At 46.3% G+C, this 24615-nt stretch overlaps 10 protein-coding genes and 1 non-coding gene across 11 annotated transcripts; 5 read left to right on the top strand and 6 right to left on the bottom strand. All coding sequences in view use genetic code 12, as the record gives it.

The window, feature by feature from the left end:
- Positions 1-95: 95 nt before the first annotated feature.
- On the bottom strand, positions 96-704 carry NBP2 (Nbp2p; the record flags this gene model as incomplete). Its single annotated transcript, XM_029033684.2, has 1 exon — positions 96-704. One exon carries the CDS (start codon positions 702-704, stop codon positions 96-98), a length of 609 nt encoding a protein of 202 aa, XP_028892276.1.
- A 964-nt stretch (positions 705-1668) lies between these two features.
- Positions 1669-2376, top strand: GIR2 (Gir2p; the record flags this gene model as incomplete). Its single annotated transcript, XM_029033685.2, has 1 exon — positions 1669-2376. The coding sequence occupies one exon, from the start codon at positions 1669-1671 to the stop codon at positions 2374-2376; it is 708 nt and encodes a 235-aa protein (XP_028892277.1).
- Positions 2377-2437: 61 nt separating this feature from the next.
- Positions 2438-4982, bottom strand: CJI96_0002811 (uncharacterized protein; the record flags this gene model as incomplete). Its single annotated transcript, XM_029033686.2, has 3 exons — positions 2438-2950; positions 3027-4903; positions 4958-4982. The coding sequence occupies 3 exons, from the start codon at positions 4980-4982 to the stop codon at positions 2438-2440; spliced, it is 2415 nt and encodes an 804-aa protein (XP_028892278.2).
- A 4878-nt stretch (positions 4983-9860) lies between these two features.
- On the top strand, positions 9861-10391 carry CJI96_0002810 (uncharacterized protein; the record flags this gene model as incomplete). Its single annotated transcript, XM_029034350.2, has 1 exon — positions 9861-10391. The coding sequence occupies one exon, from the start codon at positions 9861-9863 to the stop codon at positions 10389-10391; it is 531 nt and encodes a 176-aa protein (XP_028889592.2).
- Positions 10392-10472: 81 nt separating this feature from the next.
- CJI96_0002809 (Zn(II)2Cys6 transcription factor domain-containing protein) lies at positions 10473-10925 on the top strand (the record flags this gene model as incomplete). Its single annotated transcript, XM_054702110.1, has 1 exon — positions 10473-10925. One exon carries the CDS (start codon positions 10473-10475, stop codon positions 10923-10925), a length of 453 nt encoding a protein of 150 aa, XP_054558085.1.
- A 2198-nt stretch (positions 10926-13123) lies between these two features.
- UTP13 (Utp13p) lies at positions 13124-15487 on the bottom strand (the record flags this gene model as incomplete). The annotated part of the gene is made up of 1 exon (XM_029034349.2): positions 13124-15487. One exon carries the CDS (start codon positions 15485-15487, stop codon positions 13124-13126), a length of 2364 nt encoding a protein of 787 aa, XP_028889591.2.
- Positions 15488-16060: 573 nt separating this feature from the next.
- On the bottom strand, positions 16061-16148 carry CJI96_0002807. The gene has a single exon. It is a non-coding gene; the product is annotated as a tRNA-Lys (tRNA).
- A 166-nt stretch (positions 16149-16314) lies between these two features.
- Positions 16315-17907, bottom strand: CJI96_0002806 (uncharacterized protein; the record flags this gene model as incomplete). The annotated part of the gene is made up of 1 exon (XM_029034348.2): positions 16315-17907. The coding sequence occupies one exon, from the start codon at positions 17905-17907 to the stop codon at positions 16315-16317; it is 1593 nt and encodes a 530-aa protein (XP_028889590.2).
- A 605-nt stretch (positions 17908-18512) lies between these two features.
- Positions 18513-18782, top strand: CJI96_0002805 (uncharacterized protein; the record flags this gene model as incomplete). The annotated part of the gene is made up of 1 exon (XM_029034347.2): positions 18513-18782. One exon carries the CDS (start codon positions 18513-18515, stop codon positions 18780-18782), a length of 270 nt encoding a protein of 89 aa, XP_028889589.2.
- Positions 18783-18859: 77 nt separating this feature from the next.
- CJI96_0002804 (uncharacterized protein) lies at positions 18860-21136 on the bottom strand (the record flags this gene model as incomplete). The annotated part of the gene is made up of 1 exon (XM_029034346.2): positions 18860-21136. One exon carries the CDS (start codon positions 21134-21136, stop codon positions 18860-18862), a length of 2277 nt encoding a protein of 758 aa, XP_028889588.2.
- A 2017-nt stretch (positions 21137-23153) lies between these two features.
- Positions 23154-24599, top strand: PUT1 (proline dehydrogenase; the record flags this gene model as incomplete). Its single annotated transcript, XM_029034345.2, has 1 exon — positions 23154-24599. The coding sequence occupies one exon, from the start codon at positions 23154-23156 to the stop codon at positions 24597-24599; it is 1446 nt and encodes a 481-aa protein (XP_028889587.1).
- Between the last annotated feature and the right edge of the window lie 16 nt (positions 24600-24615).

Genomic DNA, 24615 nt, shown 5'->3' with positions numbered 1-24615 from the left:
AGAGTTGATGGCTTTCATGATATCGTATCGTAATATATCGTCCTGTTGAACGTTTCTCTCATGAACGTATGGAACGTAAACAGTACTGGTTCGTGCTATTGGATTTTGGCTGCCTTCATCTGAATATCGAGAGATTCAGTATCCTTGGATTGATCGGCAGAAGCATCGTGGTTGTCGTGGGATGTATCCTCCAAATCGGTGTCTTCCCATTCACTGTCCTCCTCCGGATTCTTGTACTCCTGTAACAAGCGAGGAATAAAAGGCTTTGGAACATCTTGCTGTGGTTGCGTTCGGCTTTCTCGCCCTACTTCTTCTTCCTCCTCGTCGCCTTCAGAGAAACATATTTCGACATATCCCTCCGGAACGAGCCCGTTTTCCCCCAGTTCGGGGTCCTCTGCCACTAACCACCCCTGGCCGTGTCTATAAGATATCCATATTATCTGCCCTTCTGTGAGAGGCACTTCGTTGTCATTTTCAGGCTCGAAATCAAAAAGAGCCACGGCCTTGCGGTTGATCTCCTCAGGCCCGAGCGTGTCATCGTCGCTATACTCTTCTCCACCGAAATCCTCGTATCCCAGAGAGTCACTGCTGGATATCAGCGATCGCTGACTTGTGGGGAAATTGCTTAAATGTAGCGGATGTGATTCTGGATAGGCAAAGTCCTTTATAGTTGTGTTCTCCGGGCAAAGCACGTCTGGAGGCATGATAATAAGGGAGTGGGTAAAAGGAGTGTGATATAACAGGAGATTGATTTGGCAAAATGAGTATAAGGTATATAGGTCACAGGAGTGATATGGGGCAAAGCCACAGAAAGCTGGTAGTTGGTAGAGGAATAAAACTGAAGCTTCAAGATCGTACGCGCCAGTATATATTCTATAAGCAGGATAATATCCAAGTACCCATATTCTGGGCAGACAAGGGCTTCTTCTATATATTCGAGATTTGGGAAGTAGACTTCACAATACGATTCTTACGTCATGAAAAGTTCTAGGTTTCTATATCGAGCAACTCCGAGGATAATTTTAGCTTTTATGTGGGTAGTGATGGTATCGAAGAAAACGTGATGCTTTTTTTGGATCTACAGTGCCTCAAGGCGCGCCAACGGCGGACCTAGAATAGCCCAACTTTTCTGAACATGCCTTGCTGACTCAAAACAAGCGCGAGGGTGCCAGGCTACAAATGTAAGTTTTATCGAATGACAGTAAAGCTTGTTCGAAAAATGAATGTAGGAGTATCGACATTGGAGGCTTGAGAGAGAATTCGGTAGAGGTGGTGAAGATGCAAGCCTTGACAGGGGTCAATTTGCAGATCGAGAAGGAAGGCTGCTTGAAAAGTTAGGAGAATCTTATCAAATGAGCAGGTAGTCTAATACTATGCAAAGTGTCACACTTGGGATCTATGTTACATCCCTGTATTCAAGGGCATTGTTGTGGAAGGGCATGTAACAAGAGCGTGGGGATTTGCCGATAAATACAACCTACCTTCTATCTCTATGTATGTTGGCCTAAATTCTCTCTTTGAAGCAAAAAAGCTGCTCCCTTTCCTACGAATATTTGCCAGATATTGACTGGAGTACTAGTCTGAAACAGTTGCAAATTCCTGCATACGCTGTTGCAAGAATCGACTTGTAGTTCTTACCTTTTCAAGAAGACATAAGCAGAGCACACGATGGACCCTGCGGAAGAGCAACAGCAAGAACTCGAGGTTCTTCAATCGATTTACCCAGATGAGCTTGAAATACTTTCAGACACTCATTTTACCATCACCTTGAAGTTAGAAACAAAATCTGACCGGGGCCATTCGGTCATCTTGGATGTCACTTACACTCCAACGTACCCGGAAGAGGTGCCTAAATTGGAGGTCAAGACTGTCAGTGAAGAGCTTCCTGAACCATCTGATAGTGAAGAAGATGACGATGACAAGCCTCAGTTGGTACATCTTTCCGAACAGATTGAGTTTGGCAAATTGGATGCTGTATCTTTGACGAAAAAAGTAGAAGAAGAGGCAGAAATCAATGTTGGAATCCCATCCATCTTTGCTTTGGCTGCATTGCTCAAGGATGAGGCCGAGGCTTTGTTTCAAGCAAAATTAGACGCTGCTCAGAAGAAGTACGAGGATGAGCTACTAGCGAAAGAGGCAGAGGAGCAGAAGAAATTCTTGGGAACACCGGTTACCAAAGAATCATATGCCGAATGGCGTGAAAGGTTTAGAAAAGAAATGCAAATTGAGAAGAAAGATAGACAAAGGTTTGAGAAAATGCATAACGGCAAGATGACTGGTAGAGAAATCTTCGAAAAGGGTTTGGCTGGTAACGAAGATGACAAAGATGTTGATGATGTTGCTGATTCGGTCCTTAAAGTGTCCGTCAGCGGATAGACTAGAGATTAAATGCTATTTATTGATTCTATAAACGCCTACGATGCTGTGAAGGCCAATCTCAGTCGAGATGTGAAATCCACTCCCATACCTTCATTATGTCTCCACGATATTCAAGCTGATATGCTTTGACATTGGTATTGCGGCTCACTTTCCTGCTGACCGCTTCCCAAGTCCTCATTTTACGAGCAGAGTTCTTCTCATTACTAAGAATCAAATCACGAAGATGTATAGAGCCAATGTAGGCTGGAACATTTTCAGAATCACGAGCGTTTCTGGCCTGTTTTCTGAGTTTACTAAGAACTTCATTGTAGAGTGTTTCGACTCTGTGTGCTTGAAGTCTGGCTTCACGGTGCTTGGCACGAATGACAAATGTCATGATGACAACTAGTAAAACAACCATGAAATGAGGTATGTAGCTGACTAACAAGTCAACCATATGGTTAGACAAATGACACATCAATGTGATGTGTGATAAGGACGTTGATCGAAAAACCGTGTCCTGCTTTTCTTCCTCGCCAACAGTGTCAGCATCGTCACCTGGGGCACGAAGGTTATGAGCAGATCGCTTAACCTAAAATTGTTAGTATACATCATTAAGCATGCTTTAGATCCTCAGGATCTTCATAAAAATTTGCAACTTGCCTTACCGTTATCTCCGGCTCTTTTTCTAATTCAACAACCGAACGTTTCCACAATTCTTCGAACTCCTCTTCTGTTATGTAGGGTGCTTTGAGTGCGAGTAAAAGATCATGGAGTTCTCTGCTCTCAATGCCAGCTTCGAAGTTGTCAACCGAAGTCAGACCGCACTGAATGTTTGCGTTTCTCGCCCTGAGTAAATCAAGAGCTTCTTCGATCATAAGCTCCACCTTCTCAGCTTTTTTTGTATCAGGAATACATTTTTTAGCTTTGGGATCGAATGCTGGCCAGTAGTCATAATACCAGGGTTTGTATTCCACGAAGTCTTCGTAACATGCCAACTTCAAATGCGGAAAACATCTCGCATGTTGAGGACATGGTACACATGTGGGTTTGAAGTTATTGTCCAAATAGTCACCAAATACATTGAGCAATGCAGAAGTATCCGAACCCTTTGGAATGGTCGGCTTATCAATTTCATGACCGCAATAACCGATGAGAAAGGTTTGCTCTCTATACCAGTAACCAAACATTGCAAAAGCAAGTATCAGGACCCAAAGCCCAATGTACAACAGAGTAGTCCATTTCTTTGACTTCTTTGAACTATGTGATCTCGACTTCTTCTCAGGCATGACGTCTTTGGGCCCATCCGCTTCATCTTCAATATCAGTATCGGCTTCTTCATCACTCAAGGTTGAAATGGTTTCCTTTTCTATTGGTATGTCACTTGGGACTGGCACAACATCTTTTTCGAGGTCTTCAAGTAGAGATCCTCTGTTAGATGCCAAGCGCCTCTCCAGGATGACAATGGGTCTTCGAGGAGTGATAACTCTCCTTCCCTTGGGCTTTACTTTAACACCCTCAACATCAACACCAAGGAGTTTTGCTATCTCTTCATCCTTCCTGCCACCGTCGGTCTCCTTGCTGTGAGATACATCACCTTTGAGCTTCAGAAGGGCAGCGTCAAAGTTCTTAGCGTCATCCTCGAAGTCATCCTTGAAAGAGTCCCCTAATTTTTTGCTAGAATCGTTTGTCTCATCGCGAGAGACGTCCGTCGTGGAATCGGGCACAGGGTCAAGAATAGGACGCGTAACTTCCTCTTTCACAAATGGTTGCTTTCTGGGGACAGTCTCTTTTTTGGGTATGCCGGCAGATTTAGATGGTGTGATGTTCAAGTTATTCTTTACGTCTTGATAGCTTGATTTGGCTATCTCTGATGGAGAAAGTGATGACCTTTTTGATTGAGACCTGTTTCGTTTATCAGGAGTGTTCCTGACCTTGAGCTTTGGTGATTCAGGTTTGGGGGATGACGGCTTAAGCTTTTTTGGCTTGGGGCTGAAGATGACGGTGTCGGAGTCGGAATCGACGTCCACCTGAAAAATGTTTCCCCTTTGTGGTGCCTTCGAGTGTTCATCATCCTCGAATGCAGATGATTTTCTCTTCTTCAGTTTCTTTTTAGTTGACAGCAGCGGGAGGCTCTTTATGTCACTATTTTGGGTGACATCTGGCGTATTGTCCGTTATTTTTTCATTATCTGACACAGAGACATCAGAAGCCACGCTCAGGTCACTTTCATGTTTTAAATTGTTTGTCTCTTCCCCATTTTCTTTGGCTTTGGATACCTTGCGTGGCTTCCTGGTATTTTTTGTTGGGGTCGCTTCTTTAGATGCTGGTTTCTCCTCGGGTTCACTATCAATTACTTCAATTTCATCAGAATTAGGCGTTGGAGATGGTTCAATTGGTGGCAAACCTTTGGATTTGATGGAATCGATGTTCTTGGTGAAGATCTCCACAAGCTCCTTCTTCTTTGCTCCAGATGGGTACTCAATATCGTTCTCCCGAAGAATACTTCGCAATTGTGCAACCTTGATCCGAGACGGATCAAAGTCTGGATGTTAGTAAAATCATTTTATTTCAAGGCTTCATAGTTGTATTTACATACCATTCAGAAGATAATCTTTCTCCATGATATGATGGCAAACTAGTCGATGATGTTTGTTTTGATTCCGCAGTAGTACCACGCGCACGTGACCAAATCGTCTATGGGCTATTTGGCTGCCAAAATGTCCAAGGCCGGGAGCCACATTGACCACGATCACCGTAGATATCCTGATTCCTACGACGGTAACGTGTTAGATCCTATCAGTTCTGCGTATATATTGAAGACAGCCACCAATTTTGTAACCTGGATGGGCGCTAATTAAGAATAAAGGCATTAGTAAATGTGCCACTCGGCTATCATCATGAACTACAACAATATATAGGCGAGAAACACCTAAATCGATCCACACTTCAGTCCATGGATAAGCGTGCTTTGACCACCAACCAGAGAATTACAGTAGGGCATCTATCACGAAGGACGTAGCAAGCTCAGCGACTCTGACCCAAAGTCCAAATGGCCGCTTGTCAAAAGGAATCTAATGCCGGTTTTGGCACTCATTAGTATGTCGTAGAAGAAAGTTCCTCCCAGCAATATTTGTCCCCAACGTTACCTTGCGAGCGTGACTCTCCGCGAATTTTACAGGAGTCACCACAATTCCACGTAGTACCCTTCCATTGAATCAAAGCAAAATCCTAACTTAGTCTCAAATCACGAATAATTCTCTGATGAAAACTTCTTACTCAAAAGCTAGACTCTATTACAAGCGGTTATGATACCCCACGCCTCGTCACTAATGCATCTTGATACCCCTCTCTCTCTCTCGGCACTGCTTCCAAACCCGCCAACAAAAGCAACTCCTTCTCAATTGACTGCCTGACTTACATTAGCCACACATCAGTGTCCAGGAGTCACCCACAAGTTCCCCTCACTGGCAAACCCTGTAGCGTAATTTGCGAGTCCGAGCCCGCGAGACGCAAAAGCCTATGGGGAATGCTGGCCTCATGTTAGGCACCAACAATGCACACTGAGACCCTTTCCCATTTTGGGAGGCCAAAAAAAAATGGAAATGAAAACAAAAAAAAACTTGCCTTGCTTCAATTTCGTTTTGTGCCATACCTCTTCAGCATATTTTCTCGACTAACAGTTGCCCCCTTGGCCGATATCGCAGGTGGCATTCGCAGGTGGCAGATTAAAGCCTGGGGCTTGCAGCCTTGCGATAAGTGAAATTGCAATGGCGTGATGTGAAGTGGATGCCTTCGCACCCAAATTCCGCCTCGGGCCCATTCTAGTCCGTTGAAAACCCTTGACAAGCAACGGATTGGCAATTTTACCGTTACTGTGAAGAAAACAAAGTCTAAAACATCGCGTTTATTCAAATCCCGAATCCCGATCCCACTTAAGCTTCAGGATCGGGACCTTTGTTGTTTTAGGGGAAACCTAGAGCACAAGTATTTCCCATGACCCACCTTTGTTCAAGAATGTCCAATTGTCAATTGCAATCGCTTATAGATAACTCTCTGACACCGCGAACTGCACCAGGGTGGTTGTGAGCAGCGTTCTAGACAATCTAGGATCGACGATCAAAATAGCCTTTCACAGGCTCTCATAAAGACAAGTGAGACGAGCTGGCTGCAGGAGCGCCCCAGCGCGACAGGAGAGGTGCATAGAGGTGCCTAGGCGAAAAGTCGGCGAATGATAGTACTTTCTGACACCAGCTGTACGATCACGCTTTGGAGCGCAAATGGACACCTGGCGGCCCGTGGGATAATGGGTTGTTATCAAGCGAAGAGCTTTTAAATTTTTACTACTGAATTGCTGACTCATATTGACTAGTCATATTTGGCGCGGGGGAAGCGGCACTTGCTTGGAACCACCATTGTGACCTCAAGACGGAAGAATTGCCGAAGTAAAAAAAGGTGGAGTACGAAAACCAGGCAAAAGAACGGGTCCTTCTTAGGCTCATGTTACGATAGAGTTTGTTTCAGTCAGGTGCGCCGCAAAATGATACAAATGGAAGCGACGCCGACCCAATAGGCGTCGTCGCAGCCCATGAATCTTTCGGTGCTTAGTGCACACCTCCTACGCTGCACCTATTGTGACGAAGAAGACACAGCCTTGATAAGTCACAAGAAGGTACTTTGGCATTTATTCACAAAAAAGAAAGGGATAAGCACGATTCGTTAAGTGATATGTGAGCGGCGGGTGCCGAACGAAGTGCGTTAGAAAGCTTTACCGAAAAGAAGCGGCGATGGACTCTGATGCGGGTATGGAAACTACCGAAAAAAAAAAAAAAAAAGAAAAAAAAAAAAACAGGAAGAAGAATAGAGTAGAATAAACCAGGATACGTGCGCGTGAATTTTAATAAGTGATGTAATGAAAACGACTGGATGTGTTCTAGCGACTTTTAGCTTCCCAGATTGCGCTTTTGGATATAGCCAAGGTTGTTTGATTTTTTTTCTTTTTTTCTTTTCCCTTTTTTCCTCGATCTCCCTCTTCCATTCGTAATTGTTTTGCACGATTTCCCTTGTTTCACTCACAGGCGTGGAGCAGTTTCACGATTTTTTGCCCCCTAGGCGCCCCCACGGTGTCTTTGTGTTGTTTTTGGGTTGCTCGCGCTGGAAGAGGAAAATGACTTTTACTTCGTTTCTGTAACCCCCCATCCCTGGCAATTGTTGCCGCGAGCGAAGAATTAGCGCTGCATATGCGTGTCGCAAGGAATGCGCTCGTAAGTCAGATGAACGAAGGTTTATTGTGCTGGTTGCAGGCGCTGCGAGCAGGACCCAGTCGATCCCTTCAGAGGACAAGACACCTGGGTTGGGAGCGTAAAAAAAAAGAAGCCCAAAATGAACTGTGTTTGAACGTCGTATAATTTTGGCCGTCCCAGATGCAAAGGAGGCACTAAGCGCCAAAATCGCTCCGGAATGCCGCCTCTTCGGCACAATCCAAGCGAGGGCTTTGTTCGCGTAGCCATGGCGCTGGCCTCGGCAGGTTTTAGAGACGACAAGGGGTCCGCCGAACAAAGATAGGGCGAAAACAAAAAAAATAGAAATAAAAAAAAAGACTAAGGGGCGACAAAGGCTTCTCGAGACCTGTCCAATTACGGCAGAGGGTGTTTTTTTTTGCAAACACAGTTAACCTCAGCCATAACAATTGACACCCGCCCGTCGGCCGTAGCAACACGGATCAGGTGTATCGGCGAAAAGCCGTAAACCTTTCTCTCTCTCTTTCCTCTCTCTGCGTACTCTTGTTGGGCGGGCCTCTGGCAATCGATCGATCGATCGATCGATCGCCCGCCGCAAAAATCACTTTTTAGTGTATTTTCGGTGTTTGGCTGCTTCTGCTGCGTTTCGAGGTGGGATGCCACCGGCCGCATTCTCATCTTTCCTGGTGGCAGCGCACCTCCCCCGGGGTCTTTTTCGGGCAACCTCCATCCACTGCGGAACCTGCCTCCCTGCCTCTCTGCCTCCTCCCTGGGCTACTATACTGTGTACCTTAATCTCAAATCAATCTGTTGCCTGATGTGAAAAGCGTGAAGCTTATCTACTTTAGAAAAAGTGAACCCCAGTTAAGGTTTAGCAAGGGGTTTAGAGTTCGAAAGCCCCTGGACCGATCCGCTAGCTGATCCTCTAGTGCTCGCTTTGAGTGGCACCCTCGCCAATCGGGGCGAGGCGAGGTCAGGTCGACTCGCCGTGGGAAGTTTGCACCACCATTCTACAACCTAAGCTCGGGCCACTGGCTCGGGTCCAAAGTGGAGACCCACCTCGGCATACGAGAAAAAGGTTTGAAATAATAATCTTGCCTTGCCTGAGTTTCAGGACGATCTTCGGTTCGGCGGCGGTGCTCGTCCGAGGATGCACACTTGCTGGGGCCGAAGGATCGACCAGGTCAGGTGGGTTGGGCCTATGAGAGTTGCCCGGGAAGGACGCTGCCTGAAACTGTCTAGAGACTGGGGCGTGTGGGTAGCTTAAAGTTGGTGGGCAGGCTTTGGGGGCAGCGTCGGCCAGCGGTGAATGAGATTCCGCTCGCTAGGGTAACATCTCGAGACCCACCCGAGGCTTGGGAGGGCTGGGAGATACATTGTGCGAGGGTACTTTATTCGGTTGCAATAGCTCCGCAACGAGAAATACACTTTGTTTCGTTGGCAGGTGGTGACTGGGCAACGACAAGGGAGCTCGCCACACCGTTGTTCGCTACCCTTTGTCAAGGGGAATGACACTCGCTAACAAGGTGAGAGGGCCTTCTAATCCTTCATGCTTTGTCGCCGCAGTGTCGATGCCTCATGCATGGTGGCCCAACGCACTCTGCGCGCTGCGCTGCAATGATGCTGCAGCTGCTTCCTATGCGGGAATCTCCACGTATACGCAGGCCGACTTCTTTTATCAGAAGCGTTGAGGAAACACCAGTAATAATTTATAGATTGGTGGTTGGCAAGCAATTTATGTGACAGGCCCTATGCTTTCAGCTAGCTCTATCATTTCATCGCCCTTTCCCGGGTCTTTTTCTGGCCACCGCTTGCCCGTTCATGGCCTGTACGCTTGAAACCTCGCTTGGCCGAGAAGAAAATTCATCGTGCGTCAGGCAATAGCACATCGTCGCCAATCCATGTAACCCTCCTGTGAATGTGCAGGCCCTGCAGTCCTTTGCTCCCACCTTATAAAAAGGTCGCTCATTTCCTACCAACTTTCCGACCCTTGTTCCCTCCTCTTTCAGAAGCCTTCACTCGCCGAGAACTTACACCCGTCACACCAAGCTTTCTTTGGCTTTCTTCCCCCCCTCCCTGCTCAGTCGACTAATCTCCTTCCTTCCCTTTCCTGATCTATGAGTTCCGCCGTTTCCCTCTAGCCGAACGAATAGACGAACGAAGCACTCCTGAAACAAAAGAACGTTTGGCCACTCCAGCCGAACCCACTTCTCATTTCAATCAGCCCTTCACCACTTCGCTGCCTTTCTGCCTACCTCCTCCATGCCCAAGCTTCCTTCGGTGTCTGAGTTGATTGTGGGCGCCCAGCTCTCGTCCCACCTCGACCGCTCTCCTAACCACATGACAGTGAAGCACCTGGACTCGAGCCCCAGACTGGCTCACCCCGTGCTGCCTCACCTGGAAAAAAGCACTTTTGCCTCCTCGGTGCCGCCGCCTCTGGCGCCCTCGTTACATCCACCCGTGGCGTTTCCTGCTGTTCCCAACACCCTCCCGCTTCCACGTTCTCGCAATCCCTCGGTATCAAGCACTTACTCTGGGCCCAGTCGACCGGGAGACTACTTCAGCACCAGCCACACAGTGCTTCCACCGCCTCCTGCCACTCAACGCACTCCACAACATCCAGGCATTTCCCAAACGCCTCTGTATGAGCAACCTCACCACGCCGTGGAGTCTCCTTTGCACGCGCTGCTGCCCCATCAGACAAGATCTTCGCTGCTCTCGCATCCACCACCACCTCATATCCAACAACAACAGCAACAACAACAACCTCAACAACATCCACTTCCGCTCTAGCCTCAGTACCAACCCCAGCTTCAGTACCCTGTAAACGGCTACGCTCCACCTGCTCAGGGTCACATGGCCCCGGCGCCTGCTATGGTGCATCCTCACCAAGTGTACCAGGGCGTTACACCACACATGGTGAATCCGTATGGCTACAACGCCGGTCTCCCACCTTTGGTGCCCACCATGGTTCCACAAAGTTACGGCAAGCCTGCTGGAGGTGCGTACCAGCAAATGCCTCCACAAGGCAGCCAGGGATCGAGCCAGGAGCTCGACCAGAACAATGCATTGGTGAACAAGCGGCGAATCATCAAGAGAAGAACGAGGACAGGCTGCCTCACATGTCGCCGGAGACGCATCAAGTGTGACGAGCGGAAACCACACTGCTACAATTGCGAGAGATCCAAGAAGCTTTGTCTTGGCTACGAGATTGTGCCCGTGCCCACACACAAGGACCCAGAGTACCTTCGCAAAAAGGCGGAGCGGGCAGCGGTCCAGGAGCGGCCCACGCTTCGTGAGCTGGCGGCGGTTTACAATTCCCAATGAAGAGTTGGCTGACTGTCTGTCGATCATTGGACCCTGAGGACCCTCCATATAGATTGTTGCGAGAGATTTGCACTAAGGGAGATCACATACCACAAGGCAACATGGAGTTGCAGGGATCTGCCCTGTTCGGGATGCTAGTTACAAGCGCAGGCGTTTGACTGATACATATAGTAAGGCGAAGACGATATTTCAACCGAACTAATTGAAGCAAAGAATTGAGCACATTTGTAGATAGAGTCACAAGCGGTTTTTGTATGGGACCCTTGACAGTAGGCTAAAAGGGTACCTCGCCTCCCCACTGAAGGTAAACATGCTGCTTTCAAGCTGAGTGCGCCTGCACACAGGCGGGCATCATTTTTGGTGCCTGAAATGCAACTGCATGACGCTGCATCGCGCCAAGGGGCTGCGTTGACAGCACGTGAGCAGGTAAGGCGGCCGCCGCAACCAGAGCCTGTAATTACCAAACTCCACGACTCATTCTCCGGCTGACTCATTACTCCCGAAAGATTAAGCCCTCAGGCGTATCTGTGTTATGCTCTATGTAGACAATTGCGCAGCCCACTGCCTATCTGCAGGTCGGGTGGATCGGTCTGAACGAAGCACTCCTGTGACAAAAGACGCATGTCTTGTTCGCCCCACGCACCCTGAAACAGAGGCCCATCTTCGCTCCCATGCACGCCTCACCCTTGTGCAATTGTTGTCATCTTTTGTCAAATTCCTAGCGCTGCTTCTGCCTCTGCCCCAGCCTCAGCTTTACCTTACAACCGCCAATTGAGATCTGCAAAATCCCCCAACCTCCCTCATTGGCCCTCTGCGTAACCCTTTGCAAGGTGTAAAATCGTAAATCCCACCCCCGAGTCGTCTCGAGCACAATCCCTGTTGCTGCGCTGATGTCAGAAACCTAAGTCGCCCCAGTGCTCAGTGCGAGTGCTCAGTGCGAGTGCGAGCCCTCCAACCCACATTTTCTTTTTCGTGCCCTGCCTCCTCCCGCCAGCTCGCTCGCAACCATAACCAAGCCCTCTGTGGCCGGCGCCTCGTGAGTGCCTCTTTGTGGGACGCTTGCTACGGCTGTGCGTTTATGGTTAGCGATGGAGTCGGTTCCGTTCATTTGCCTTTTTTTTTGCTTTTCTTTCTCAGGTCGTCATGTTTCTGGATCGCCTCGTCTCTGCTGGAGCCTGCCGCTATTCGCCAGTGGTTTCGCACCGGCTTCGGATACTGCTCTCGATTTAGCTTCCGTGTGTCGTCGTCCCTTGTCAACGCACGGTGCTAGTTCCCCGAACAACGTCTATTCTTGCTGGATTTTGGTCCATAATTTTTGCCGCTTTTCTTTTTTTCTCCCTGACTTTTTTGATTTTTTTTTGTCATTACCTTCTGCTTGGTGGGCCGGCTAAACGTGGCGCCAATGCAAATTCCGTCTTCCTCGTACTTTCGGCCGCCCCGGTTAACCCACCGAGAATTGGCCCACTTAGGCGAGCCTGCGTTAGCCGACCATTCTGACGCACCTAGCCGAGACCCCAAAGGCGCCCTTAACGAGACTCTCAGGTTTGCCCTCGGCAGGTTGCAATGCAATCGCCATATACGAGGTTTTTCTTTTTTTTTTAACAAACGCAACGTCGACTACAAGCATCCTTCTGTTGGCGTGGTCTTGCGTTGCTGCTGTTCTTGTCTTTTCATTTTTTTTTCTCCTCCTTGGGTTGGCTGGTCGCGGCTTGGTTGCGTACTGGGTCGAGCCTAACTAGTGCCGTTTTTGTGTCAGTACCGCTGATGATAACGGCCAAAGGGCTAATTTCCAGCGTTTATCTATTGAATTTTATGTTTGGAATTACATTTGCTCAATTAAGTTGACGGAGGGTCTCGTCTCGAGAAACCGCCTCTTTGTCTGGCCTCTTCAATGGAGTCCATGAGGCGCCACCTTCCAGAAATAGCTCACGTCTTGTGGTTCTTGCAGGGTGATCTTTATTCCCACTCAAAAATAGCCTGAATGCAGAGGTGTCGACCTCACTTGCATCGTGCTTGACTTTCTCCTCATAATGAGTGCTTCCTCCTACTGCCGGCATTCTTCTAGTGCCAAGGTAAATTTTCCCCTTGTAATTCATTTAAACTCCTCTACAATTGTTGATCAATTTGATCAATAGCATTATTCCCGAATTTTTCTTTCTTGCTTACGTCCCATTGATGCGCCTGGGATATGCGCAACTTTAAGCCTTCTCCATTTCTTGCACAACATAGTCTAGCACGTATGTCTGCTCCACGAGCTCGTCGAGCCTCTGATAGTGGCGCTCGTTGTATGGAATTATTTGCTCCACCATCTTTCGAATATTTCCGCGTTCCATGTCAAGCTTACTCACAATCACTGTTAACACCTTTTGAGCAATTTCAAATTGTTTGAAGTTGATATTCCAGTCTCTCACTCGTTTTAAAAGCGCTTCCATCTGTTCGCTTTCTAGAGACATCATCATCTGTTCTAGGCTCTTGGAGCCGACCGCCAGCTCGGGATCCTCGTTGGCTCCAATAGCTGCCTTGACCACATTGTACAACCTCATCAGGTGCTCTAACGTCAACGCGAGCAAAAATGCATTGTTCCAATCATTTTTGTTGATGTAGTTGCTCAACTGTTGTTCTTGCTCAACTTTCTCTTTTTTCTTCTCCTCTTCCTCCTGAAGTAACTCGTCTGTTCTGTCGTTCCATAGACTCAAGTGTCCATCTGCATCGGCGGTAATCATTTGGAGTCCGTCTTCCTTAACGTCTGCTGCCCATATTCTATTATCGTGGTTATCGAGCGTTGCTACGCATTCAGATTCCTTGATGTCCCAAAGTTTCACCAAACCATCTGCACCTGTCGTCATAATCTGCTTATTCTTGTTGATGAACCTGCTGCGTTGAACAGCATTTGTATGACCCTCTAGCGTCTTCATACACGTGAAGTCTGTCAACAGCCATATCCTGGCAGTTTTATCTCCCGAACCTGTGGTGATTAGCTTATCATATTGGCAGAAGCCAATATCCCAAAGTCCCCTTTTATGGCCTTTGAGTACACCAACTGTTTCACCGGACGTCAAGTCCCAGACTTTGCCTAGCTTATCAAATGAAGCTGTTGCAAAATACTCATCGTTAGGTGATATAGCAAGCGAATTGATATCCTTGTCGTGAGCTCTTCTAGTGTACTCACTCGTTTTCACTGTCGAACCTGCCTCTTTGGGAACCTTCCATTTCTTGACAGTCAAATCCGTTGATGCTGTGACAATAAAGCGTGGAATTTGATCAATATTCTTTGGTAACGCACATCCAGACACGGCACCAGCATGACCAGTGAACACAGCGTATTGGCTGAAAGTATGCTCATCCTCATCCCATGCCCAGAGTCTTGCCAGATTATCTTTACTGCCTGTTAGAATCCACCTGCCATCTTCAGACACGTCTATGCAATTAAGCAAGTCTGTGTGACCTTCGTAAAGTTGTACATCGAGGGGCGCATTTTGGAAATCTACAACCCTCAATGCTGGGGCGTTAGTGGCCATGGCCACGAGATTATGGTCCGGACCAGCATAACGAAGATCAGCAATGATTCCGTGATTACCTGCAACCCTTCTTGTGATCGGAATCACAGCGGCACCATCCTCCACCAACATGTCCTCGAGCGACATTTCCACAAGTGTCTGATCAGAAACCACCATCCATAGATGAGTGTCATCATTAGTGTGTATGACTTCAAGAGCCATTAGCTCCTCTGTTGTCTCTAATGGTTTTGGGGAGCCACCAAGAGGCTTACCTGACGAGATGTCCCAGAGCTTAACTTGGTTTTCAGACCCGGCGGTGTAGAACACCAGCTCTCCCAGAGGGAGCTGGATAAAGCCACAGCACTCAACCTGGTGTCTGACAGTAACTGTATTAATGACTTTCTTCAAGTTTTCTGTGTTGTAGATCACAACGATGGCGTCTCTGCCACCCGTGATAAACTGAGACCCATCTGGCGAGAACGCTAGCCCTCTAACGGCTCCCGTGTGTTCTTGATGCGTCGATATGCATTTTCTCTTGACTAAATCCCATACTTTCGATGTTCCCATCGTGTCTCCCAGCGCAAGCATCCACTTGGAGGAATGAAGTTCACCATGAAAGCACAACGAGCAAATCGTAGTACCGTGGCCCTTGAGCGAATGCGTAACATAGCCACCTTCAATGTCCCATACTGTAACGACACCATCAGTAGCGCCAAATACAAAAAGTGTTGATGTCTCGTCTGCCCTGGCAATATACACTGGTGCCTGGAATCTGTATTGCTTGGTGATTTCTCCTGTTTCCACATTGTACACCCTAAGCTGCTGTGACTGCGACACCACGGCTAGTCGACTCCCATTTGGAGTCATTGCTAATGCTGTGACGAGCTCTCCATCGCCTTCAAGTGTGTGTAAAGTGGTGTTTGTAGACAAGTCAGTGATGACTACATCTTCATTTAGTGGAGTAGCGACGATTGAACCATCTTCAGTGAACGCAGCAGAGGTAGCGCCAACATAGAAGGGCTCGATGTTTCGAACACCGTATGCTTTTCTTATTGGCTCAGCCATCCTGCCTTGAAGTTTATGCTAAATGCTAGTTGTAAGGTTCGATGATTTTTCAAAATGCTTGATGCGATGCGTTTGTGCGATGCCCATGTACGTGTACGTACAGTACACAAATAGTTGGGGTTCAAAGGGCTAAGAGGTATAAGTAGAGAAACATTTCTCAATTAGCTCATTGAAGATTGTAACTACTAGGTATTTATCTTAATGAAATCCCCCGGTGTTTTGATAGTGTCTATAGTATTTCTGTTGAAGCGATGGAGATCTTTAGTAGGCCCGCAAAAGGTGGAATCATTTTCCACAACCACTGACGCAACCTGACTGTCCTCCGGGAAGCAAAGAGGTTCTGTTCACTCGATCAAGACTCCTTGCTGATATTAGGTTCATTGACAAGTTTTCGGAAATTAGGTCAGGAACTGCGTTGTATAGTTGCCTTCGTTGTAAACTCAGTGCGATTCGACGGGAAACTTATGGATATGAGCGAAGGACTCTTCACTCTTCTGCTATGTGCTTAGATGGCTTGTTAAAGGCTTGTGACAGAGTCTGTTGTAATAATTGCAGCGAGAAAGAAAAAAGAAAAGCCCGATGCGGGGCTCGAACCCGCAACCTTTTGATTGACCTTATTGAGATTAAGAGTCAAATGCTCTACCGATTGAGCTAACCAGGCACTTCGTTGTATGCTGAGTACAAGTGCTTGTCTATATAGCGATTGTTAACTTACATGATATCCTGCTTAATTAATGATTTATAGAGAACAAAGTGCCTAAACTTTCTATACTCGTCTATATTGAGGCAGAGAGTCCAAAAAAGCCATATCAATTCATCTAGGGCGTTTAGACCTCTGCAATATCTATACCCATTTGTCTGGCGGTATCCCTCATATACTTGTCGATGTAGTCCTCGATACCCTCTCCTTTACCTCCATATCGATCCCCAGTGATGATCTGCCGAATTCTAAAAAACCAAAAGACCACCTCGCTGAAGAATAGGGATATTTTCACCTTTACTAGCAGAAGCCAAGGGCCAAGATTCGATATGGAAAAGTCTCGTTCCTTAATGAGAGTTTGTAGGGCGCAGTTTGTAAACATGTTGATACGATTCACCGGACTACCCATTGTCATATTCAAATTTTGCATCATTCTCATTGACCTCAGTAGAAAAAGCATCTGCAAGGGAAATTTCGTTTCGTCTCCTAAGAAACTTTTGATAAGATCATATGAGCTCATGTTTTGTGTCAATAAATCTTGAGAGGGAGGCTTCATCTGAACCAAGGTCGTCAATATGTCAGCGTTTCCAATACCCCAAGACTCGGCAATGTTTTGTATTGTCTTCCTGTCATACTGAAACAAACTCTCCCAGATGAGACAGTACTCCTTTCTAAACTTCTCTGGCAACGCGACATATAAGCCATGGTCTAGTATGACTAGTTGTTGTTTTCCATTATGCATCCTTGCCAATAAGTTGCCCGGATGTGGATCAGAATGGCAGAAGCCGTAGTTGAAGACTTGCCTACCAAACGCATTGACATATTGTGTCATCATAGTCGTGATGTCTAATTTTGCGTCTATCAACTTCTGTTTGTCAGCAAGCGATACACCATCTATCCACTCAGTAATGAGAACTCTATCACCAGTGTAGTCATCGAAATTTTTCGGAATGTAGATGTTCAAATGCTGCATAGCTTTGTCTTTTTCAATGAAGCCAGCGAGTTTAGCGGCATTGGCCGACTCATGGCGAAAATCTGCTTCTTTGATAAGCTGATCAGATACATAGCTAGTGAAGAACGTTAAAGGAAGGTCAAATAACTTGGAATACACCCACGACATTCCTTCGTACACGGCCAAGTCGACATTAATTTGCTTTGCGATATATGGATGTTGCACTTTCACAGCTACATCCTGCTGTTCCTTTCTCAACCTTGCCTTATGCACTTGTGCGATGGAGGCTGAAGCTATTGGTGTGTGGTCAATATTCTCAAATACGTTGGTCTCGTAGTTCTCTCCAAGCTGCTTTTTCAATATCTTGTCTATCTGTGCCCAAGGGTCCACTGGGGCAGCATCGTATAGATTTACAAATCTTTTCTGGAATGCTATGGGAAACACTGTTCCATTATTTGCGATTGCTTGTCCCAACTTTATGTAAAGTCCCTTATTTGTAGAAAGCATCTGTAGAAGACGTTCTGATGCCTCCTCGTGAAGGTCTTCTATATTGTCGTAGTTCTTAACATTAACACCATATTGATAAGCTACCCACAAAAGCACATAAACCGCTCGAGCAGATCTCTGTAACAAAGACAGGTAATAATATTCATCTATCAAATAGACTGCCACTGATGTACCAGCAACTATGAGTGCTGATTTGACAAATTTTGCGGGACCTCTCCTCGTAGCTGCATTATTAGTGGCAAATGATCTGGATGGATTCATAAAAGGCTTCCGCAAACTGCATTGTGACCTGTATCTCAAGGGCTGGTAGAGTAATTGCCGCTGGGAGCTACGAAGGCCCAACATGATATTCTTGTTCGAAGAGAAGTAGGAGCAATGGATATTGCGATTGCATATAGGTGGATTCTGGGGAAGAAGTGAGGGTGTTGATAGCAACGATAAAATGTTCACAAAGGCGGCTTCATAGTGACTAGACTGGAAATGTTATAGAAATTAGTGTCTTCTGAGTCACCATTTGACTAATATGATTCTACCTTGATCTCTGTGGTGAATTTTAAGGATATATCCTATTCAGTGACTACGCGACTATATTACGTACCAACTGCAAGGTCAGTGAGAAGTTGCAAATGATGGACATGTAAAAAAATGATTTCACCTCTCACGAACAGAAGCATATTTGGCCCTACACTCTTCATTGAAAAGAAAACAGTAAAATCTCATGGAGCAACAGTTTCTGAATTTTGAGTTTACTCAATGCAAGGCGTCTGTCTTGGGACCCCGGATCTCCACTAATAGTATCGTTCGATTCGCGAACTAAGTCAAGTTAAAAAAATATCTCCCACAAGTGACTCTAACCGACCTTCATCATGTACAGATTAGCATCTAACTCCCTTTGCTCGGCCGCTCGTCTCTACTCAACAGCTGCGCCAGCACCACCCACCAAGAAAATTGGCGCATTCAGAGGCGGCTTTGTCGGGTTCCTCTTAGGTGTGTCAGTCGCTGGAACCGCATCATACTACTACTTGTTGGAAGAGTACAACAGAAACACGAAAATTGTTATGTTGGACGTGATCAGTTTAAGGGAATCCTTGGATGCTTTAGAAAAGCATATCAAGAACTTGGAAGAAAAGAAATAGACATACGAGTGCAACCTTAAATATATTCTATATACACTGTTCTGGACTGTCGTTAAGTATGCAATTGTAATTAATGGTTACAAAGTATTGAGGAACTTGAGTACTTGATCAATGAGAGCGTCAAATTCCTCCCTGCTGACTTTGCCGGTGTAGTCACCCACAAATCTGATCTCGATTCTTTTTCCTCCTAAACTACCACCATCGACCACACTGACGTGCACCATCAGATCCTCGCCGTTGGAGTGTGGCACTTCAAATGCAATTTCTCTTCTGTAAGATACATTGAGGTAATGGTAACGCACTTTCTTCCCATTGATAACAAGGTCGATGTTGGGTGCAATAGATGTTGGTGTCTTCCCACTGAAGTCCAATTGCGAATTTTGCAAAAACTCAATCACTCCTGGCTGACTCTTGAAGCGTTGGTAGCGATCAATGGTTGATATTAGCGTCTCCGTGATTGTTTGCTGGGTAAAATCTTGTTCATCTAGCTCTTGAATGACACGCCCTGTTAATTGGCAAGTCACTTTCATATCACTTTTGGCCTCAGGCAAACACACGAGGCTAGAATTTTCCGCTTCGACGGACACAAGGTGAAGAGAATCAATATCTGGTACAAGATTCTTCTTCAATTGCACCCACATTTCCACTGGCGGATAATCCATGTGTTCATTTGTCATAACATTAGCTCCATGGGTGAATGGTGAAGGAGTGAACTTGAACTGCAAGCTATATATATGAGGGTCTTTAAGAACCGCTCCTTCTCCCTCCCGTTGTTGAATTGATAGTAACTTGTCATGCGCGAGGGTGACATTAGAATTGAATTGAAACAGTTTGTGTTCACCGAGCGATAAAATAGGAGGCAAAACTCCTGACTCATTACTTTCAGCTTCGAAAAGTATGTTTCCTAATGTAACAGTAAAGATCTTGGGGTCCAATTGAGCTTTTGCAACTCCTGGTAAGTTTTGTTTGTAGCTGAAATCTGTCAACTCTTTGTATATCTGATCACGCTGAGATTGTGAAAGGGTAGCCTTATATGAGATTGTCTGATCCATTTTGGCTGCATTATTTTTTTTACTCTTCCCAAATCCGAGAGATTCAAGAAGGTCCCATCCACTTTCGTCAATCTTCTCTTCAGCAGCTCTTCGCAAGGAAAGTTTGTCATCCTCATCATGCCAAAGTTCTTCGTCCAAATCAACGTCTGCCAATGCGCTATCGGAGAACTTGGCAAGCTCATCTACTAGAAGCGTATTTGGGTTGGTGTTAAGGCGTTCGACGACATAAAGATTTTTATTTCGATCTTTCCAAGAAAGAGAATCGTCATCCTTAAAAGGCAACATTTTAAGCAATTGAGAACCTTCAGGAAGATGTAAAAATTCCTTGTTGTGCGGATTATAATTTAAAAGCCATAGGAGAAGACGCTTAGTTCTTTTAAGTTGATTCTTATTGAAAGCGTAGAGCTCGTACTTGTCGTTTTCAAGATGCTGAAAGAACACTTCCGTATTGTTGCTGACATCTTTGACATCAAAAGAGCCATGCTTCTGCAATGCAAGCGACTTGACGGTTTGTAAGTCAATCTCCTCCTTATTTGCACTTTCAAGATCCAGCATCAAGTTGATTTTTGCATTTTCAATTTGCTGGGGAGTGCCTGTAAGCAAAAGCTGGTTGGACTTTCGATCAAACTGAATTTTCGATACTGCGCTTCGTATATGCTTAAGGACGAGGCCATTGCACAGAAGAAGAAGAAACATTTCCAACTGAGTAAGCGTGACGGGCTCAGTAACGAACAAGTCCTCGAGTTTAGAGACACCAGATACATTCGTCGTCCAAAGCTTTTCAACGATGAAAGTGGCCACTTTATGTTTGGGAGCAGATTTGAGACCTCTGGTGGTATTGTGATTCTGCTTGATGTAGTCAAGCAATTGAGGTTTTGTGAAAGATTTACCAAGATTACTGATTATGGATGATTTCTTTGCCAGACTGACTTCTCGTGACTTTGGCTTGAACATTTCAACGGAGTCTAGCAAGATCTCATTGCTGGTGGTAGATGAGCCGATGGAATGGACCGAGTCATCGTCTATGAGTTTCAACACAGGCTTAGAAGAGGCTCGTCTCCCCTTTTTGTTGACATCTTTCAAATATCGCGAGAATTTCTTATCCTTAGTCTCCTCTGGACTGAGGATCAATATACGTTTTCTGGCTTTCGGTAGGCTCTTGGTCTGCTTTGAGCGAGGCACATCTTTGAGCTCTTCGTGAATGAAAGATGGGTACTTGGACAGGTTATATAGACGAGGTGCTATAGAAAGACGGCGCAAGTGAGTGCCCCTGAATGCTCTCAAAAGGAGAGGTATCAGCATGGGAGTTGGTAGCCTTTTGGTGTCTTGAGAAAAAGTAGTAGGCCCATCTTGAAGCACCTGAAAAACACGTGATCATGCACGTGTAGCATGTGCATTACCACGTGGAGGAAGCTTTGCAAGAATAAGTGTGTCGTGGAGACAGTATTGCATGACGTTGATACGAAAACGATATACTTTGGCTTATCAAAGAGTAGCTGGAAGTGTCAAAAGACTGTACCTATGTTTAGGGATTTGCTGTTTACACACGTATTCACTGCTTGAGACGGTTTCGGTAGTGGAAGCAAGCAAAAAGTCGAAGATTCCTCGATTGTGGGGTCTGAAGCTTGGGATTCCGGTGGGAGCCTCAAACGAATTTTGTAGCCGCCCAGCCTTGTGAGGAATATAAAATGGTGCACCTATGCGGAACCTACAAGCGAGCAGCACCACCATTATGGAATTCAACGTAGAAGAGTGACAGTCAGTAGAGAGGAGGGAAGAATGGTTCCAAAAAAGGAATACAAATGTCGAGATGATAGCGTACCCATTGGGTGGAGAGAAGCCTGGGAAAGAAATGGTACCTCTAACGGGTTCTTCGCTCTGCGATGCTCTTGCGGTAACTTTGGTTAGCCAAGGATCGGGGTCCAATTCACGCACGATTCCCATCGGACTCCGAACGTGAGAAAGGATGCTGCTAAGTCTGGGTGAGAGCAAGCGACATCATAGCACGGTGAATGCCGTTCTCAACAAGAAGAATATGGAAGCCAGACTCGAATGGGAGCTTTTTTGTCTAGATGTTTCGAGAAATCTCTACAAGTAGGTAACGTAAGCAGAGGAAGTGGGAGGAGGTGAGGAAAAGGAAGAAGAGAAAGGTTGCATTTGAAGCAACGGAAATGACCAGAAATTCTAAAGTGCGGAGGGAGAGCAAGTGCAACGAGCGACGAAACAAAAAAAAAAAAAAAAAAGATCAAGTAGTGAATAAGGATGGAATCCAAGTCAGCAAGTCATGAAGACAAATATTCCACTACTTTGTTAGTGGACTTTCCATAAGTGCACCCTGTGGGCACCACCATAACCACCAGCAGTAGTAGGACGCCTCCAGGGAATAGTAAGGTAGGAAATACACAGCGAGGGAAAAAAAGCTCTGCGGCCGCTGGGAGAAAAAAACAGCGACCGAGCGAGCGAGGAAAAAAAAAAATGATGCCCTTCATCTTCCGGCAAGTGACCGCACCCAGTGCCACACATAAGGCGATTTCCCCCACATACGAAGAATGGAGAGGGAACAAGGAAAAATAAAAACTAGAAAAAAAAATTAAAAAAAAAAAATTGGTCGGTCAACATCACAACAAGAGACGTTAAATTGTCCTGACTCTTGCGCAAATAGTCGCTTCAATTGTGTAGAAAGGGTGGGTGCCTTATCTCTGTATGACTTCCTACTTGTATGCCTACCGGAGTCGCCGGTTGCTCATCACATTTCTTTTCCAGGGGCAGCAAATCGTAGAAATTTGCAAACATGAAATAAAAGCAATGCCAGTAAAATTCAAGTCAGTTGATCTCTCTCCTGCAATTGCCCAAAGGACTCCACTTGCCTATTTTCAGCCCTTCATCTCTTCAGATACCTTCAGGTCTCAAAAGGCATCGGAGCCACCTGCCGTTAGAGCCAAACGGCTTTTCCGAGAATTGACATGCCACCGCACGATGGGTGCAGGCTCTCTAAGCATGACCCACAGAGTGAAGAGCTAGCGATAAGCGAAACCGGCCTGTGTGCAGGAATGTTCGTTGAGTCCCGCCCATTTTTAGGTGGCATCCTCTCGCGGAGTTTTTCCCTCCTGCGCGATGCTCGCCATATTATACCTTATCGGCTCTCTCGCTGTGTCTCACCTCGTGAGTTATGCCTCTGTTGCATGCTTTTTGCAACCGGCACCCCCGCAAGCGTCCCATATATATTTTGGGCGCCGCCTAATTTTTTTTTTTGTTCTTTTATCCACAAACGACTTAGACACTTGTTTGATTTCATTTTTTTGTTCATCATACTACTCCCATGATCTCCCTTCGGCACGCTTTACCTTCCTCTGTCGTCGCTGCTAGAGCAGTGGCTCTACGCCGCCAGCCGGTACTTCTTAGATGCTTCCACAGCTCTCCAGACAAGAAAAACAACTTTGCCCCAGTGGCCGAGTCCCAACACCAACAGGCCCCTGTGCCTCCTACTCCAGATGCTCTTCCCGTGAGAAGCCCCAACTTTGCATACTTGAAGGACTTCACTGCGGGAGAGTTGCTTTCTTTCATGATGATCGGCACTGTTGCCTCTCACAAGTCTCTCTTGAACATGGCCATCAAGGCTTTTCCTTACGTTCCCATGCCTCTCATCAAGGCTTTCGTTTACAACATTTACTGTGGAGGCGAGAACATCGACGAAGTTAAGAAGACCGGCGCCAGATTGGCCAAGAGAGGTATCAACAACATGATGATCTCCTTGACCATAGAGGCTTGTAACGGTAATGAGAACGTCAACCCAGACTACATTGTTGAGCAAACCCAGCACTCGGTCAACGAAATTTTGATTCCTCACACCATCCTGATGCTCGAAACTTCTGGTAAGGACATCAACGCTATTCCTCCTGGTTACGTGGCCTTGAAGCCCACTGGCTTTGTCAAGAATGCCGCTGCCGTGTTGAAGAACTACAACTCTCCAGAGTACAAGGAGTTGTTCGAAGACTTGGTCTCTAAGGCTTCTGCCGTTTGCCAGACTATCTACGACGCTAACCAAAGATTGGCTCAGTTATACCCATCTAGAGTGGCTCCATTTGCTGTCGGTGTTATTGACGCCGAGAAGCACGAGCTTCAAAACGGTGTCTACGAACTTCAGAGAAGGTTGTACAAGAAGTTCAACAAGGTTAACTCCCCTGTTTCTGTTGTCGGCACTTTGCAAATGTACTTGTCTGAATCTTCCGATTTGTTGGCCATGGAGGAGAAGTTGGCCAAAGAGAACAACTACAGATTGGGCTTGAAGTTGGTAAGAGGCGCATACATTCACTCCGAGAAGAACCGTGACACTGTCATTCATAAAACCAAGGAAGACACTGACATGAACTACGATCAGGGTATCTCCTATTGCATTGATTCTATTTTGGCTCACCAGGGCAACGAGTCTGTCATTGGCCACTTGGTGGTTGCTTCTCACAATGCTGAGTCCATGAGATTGGCTACCCAGAAGACCTACAAGAGCGAGTTCTCTATTGGTAACAAGAATAAGGCTAATATCTGCTTGGGTCAGTTGTTAGGCATGGCCGACTCGGTCACTTATGATCTCATCAAGAACGACAAGGTTGACAATGTTATCAAATACGTTCCTTGGGGACCTCCATTGGAGACCAAGGAGTATTTGTTGAGAAGATTGGAGGAGAATGGCGATGCCGTCAAGAACGATAATGGCTTCCCATTGGTGAGAAGTGCCCTTCTGACTATGTTCAAGAGGCTCTTCGCATAGAATGCTCTTTGCATAG

This window comes from Candidozyma auris, chromosome 3 (assembly GCF_003013715.1).
Source record: "Candidozyma auris chromosome 3, complete sequence".
Lineage (NCBI taxonomy): Eukaryota > Fungi > Ascomycota > Pichiomycetes > Serinales > Metschnikowiaceae > Candidozyma > Candidozyma auris.
The sequence above is the reverse complement of the archived record's forward strand: the minus strand, read 5'-3'. Positions and strand labels throughout refer to the sequence as shown.